This window comes from Protobothrops mucrosquamatus, unplaced genomic scaffold, assembly GCF_001527695.2.
Source record: "Protobothrops mucrosquamatus isolate PMUCROS unplaced genomic scaffold, P.Mucros_1.0 scaffold21128, whole genome shotgun sequence".
Lineage (NCBI taxonomy): Eukaryota > Metazoa > Chordata > Lepidosauria > Squamata > Viperidae > Protobothrops > Protobothrops mucrosquamatus.
The window spans coordinates 1-2,417 of record NW_015406884.1 but is presented as its reverse complement, the minus strand read 5'-3'; the positions used below and the strand labels follow the sequence as shown (position 1 = coordinate 2,417).

Here is a 2,417-nt window from a genome sequence, read left to right as displayed (position 1 = left end):
GTAACAACTTCTGTGCCCTCCATCTGTGTGAGTCAAGGTTGCACACACCCCTCACTTACCTCATCGGGTGTTTGGAAATGGCATTGACCTCAGTACTGCCGGCCCCTTCTATCTTTTTAATTTTTTTTCTTTGTGGATACTTTTTTGGGCAACCTGTAGAGCAGCAGGAGTTCACAATACTATAGAATAGAATAGAATATAGAATGCAAAATAGAATGGAATGGAATGGAATGGAATGGAATGGAATGGAATGGAATGGAATGGAATGGAATAGAATAGAATAGAATAGAATAGAATAGAATAGAATAGAATAGCATGTAGAATAGAATAGACTATAGAATGCAGAATAGTAGAATAGAATGCAGAATAGAATAGAATAGAATAGAATAGAATGTAGAATAGAATAAAATAGAATAGAATAGAATAGAATAGAATGTAGAATAGATTAGAATAGAATAAGAACGGAACAGAACAGAACAGAATAGAATAACGTGTTCATCCCAAAGTGCATGGCTAAATGTCTACAGAGATTCTCAGTCATCTTTTTTCAGGAGGCATCTGGACTTTCTTGTTTTTCTTTGAAGTTACTTCGCTTCTCATTCAAGAAGCTTCTTCAGCTCTGACTGGATCCACACAATTAAACTTGAATTCCCCCTTTGCCCACCCCCCTCCTTCCGTCCATTGCGATGTCCGATCGCATTACACTCCTTTCATTACGAGAACTGCCCGGACTGTTCCAACACCTGCACAGCGAGACCTTGAAGGGAGGAACAGGGTCTCATAATCTCCACTCTCCACTTGACACGTTCTTTTTTAAAAAATCAGTAGCCAAAGGTTTCTGAACGTTCTTTTCTCTTTCCGGCCTGGTCTAAAAACCACCCTTTCCGTCATTTCTTTGCAGATCACAGTTCAATACGTCCAGGAAGACGGGGCGGTCATCCCCGTGCGGGTTCATACCATTGTCATCTCCGTGCAGCACGACGAAGGCATCTCCTTGGAGGCCATGCGCAAAGCCTTGCAGGAACACGTGATCAAAGCCGTGGTGCCAGCCCACTACTTGGACGACAACACGGTTTACCACCTGCAGCCCAGCGGCCGTTTTGTCATCGGAGGGCCACAGGTGTGCCTTTTGCCTCACACCACCCTGAAGGGCTGAAGTCACATTGTTATATTAGATCCAGTAAAGGTCACCTTTGATGTTACCACCGCAACGTGAGCCCAAAAGTTGTGTTGCGGAGTGAGGCGTTTGTTAAGTAAATTTTGCCCCATTTTATGATGTTTCTTGCTGCAGTTCATTGATTGGTACAGAAGAATTCTCTTCCCTCGATTGCTTTGACCAGGGTAGGCCACCTTGGCTCTTTTTATGACTCGTGGACTTCAATTCCCAGAATTCCTGAGGCAGCCATGCTGAGGGGAAAGGGAGAGGTTTCCAAGCAGAGCCATGCTGGCTCAGGAATTCTGTGAGTTGAAGTCCACGAGTCATAAAAGAGCCAAGGTTGCCTACCCCTGTCCTAAGTCCTCCTGTTCTAAGTGGTGAGCCTCCTAGACCAGGGGTAGGCAACCTTGGCTCTTTTATGACTCGTGGACTTCAACTCCCAGAATTCCTGAGCCAGCCACGCTGAGGGGAAAGGGAGAGGTTTCCAAGCTGAGCCATACTGGCTCAGGAATTCTGGGAGTTGAAGTCCACGAGTCATAAAAGAGCCAAGGTTGCCTACCCCTGAACTAGACCAGTGGTGGGCAACCTTGGCTCTTTTGTGACTCGTGGACTTCAACTCCCAGAATTCCTGAGCCAGCCACGCTGAGGGGAAAGGGAGAGGTTTTCAAGCTCAGGAATTCTGGGAGTTGAAGTCCACGAGTCACAAAAGAGCCAAACCAAATTTTTGACAGGATTTCGATTTACGGTCTGGAGGCGCAAAGTATTATTAGCCAAACAAAAGAGATTTATTTCATCTTCTAAGGCTTTCTTTTGTCTTTTTTTTTGCGGGGGGGGGGGGGGACTAGAATGAAACATTTTTTCCAAAACCTATTTGGTCTTCCAATATTGCAGGGTGATGCAGGAGTCACTGGCCGGAAAATTATTGTGGACACTTATGGTGGATGGGGCGCTCACGGAGGTGGAGCTTTCTCGGGCAAGGACTACACGAAAGTGGACCGATCAGCAGCCTACGCAGCCCGGTGGGTGGCAAAATCTTTGGTGAAAGCAGGGCTGTGTCGACGGGTTCTGGTCCAAGTAAGTGACATTTTGCTAACCTGATAGTTTTATAGTCAAATAAAAATCAGTTTATTACAGCCATAAGACCAGATTTCTGGCAGTAGAACTGTTACATCTCTCTCTCTCTCTCTCTCTCTCTCTCTCTCTCTCTCTCTCTCTCTCTCTCTCTCTCTCTCTCTCTCTCTCTCTCACACACACACACACA

At 45.6% G+C, this 2,417-nt stretch overlaps 1 protein-coding gene across 1 annotated transcript; it reads left to right on the top strand.

Annotated features, from left to right (window-relative positions):
• Window positions 1-901: 901 nt before the first annotated feature.
• LOC107301968 (S-adenosylmethionine synthase-like) lies at window positions 902-2,230 on the top strand (the record flags this gene model as incomplete). The annotated part of the gene is made up of 2 exons (XM_015831111.1): window positions 902-1,120; window positions 2,048-2,230. Coding segments are annotated over 2 exons (402 nt in total), but the record flags the coding sequence as incomplete, so codon positions are not given.
• Window positions 2,231-2,417: the final 187 nt, after the last annotated feature.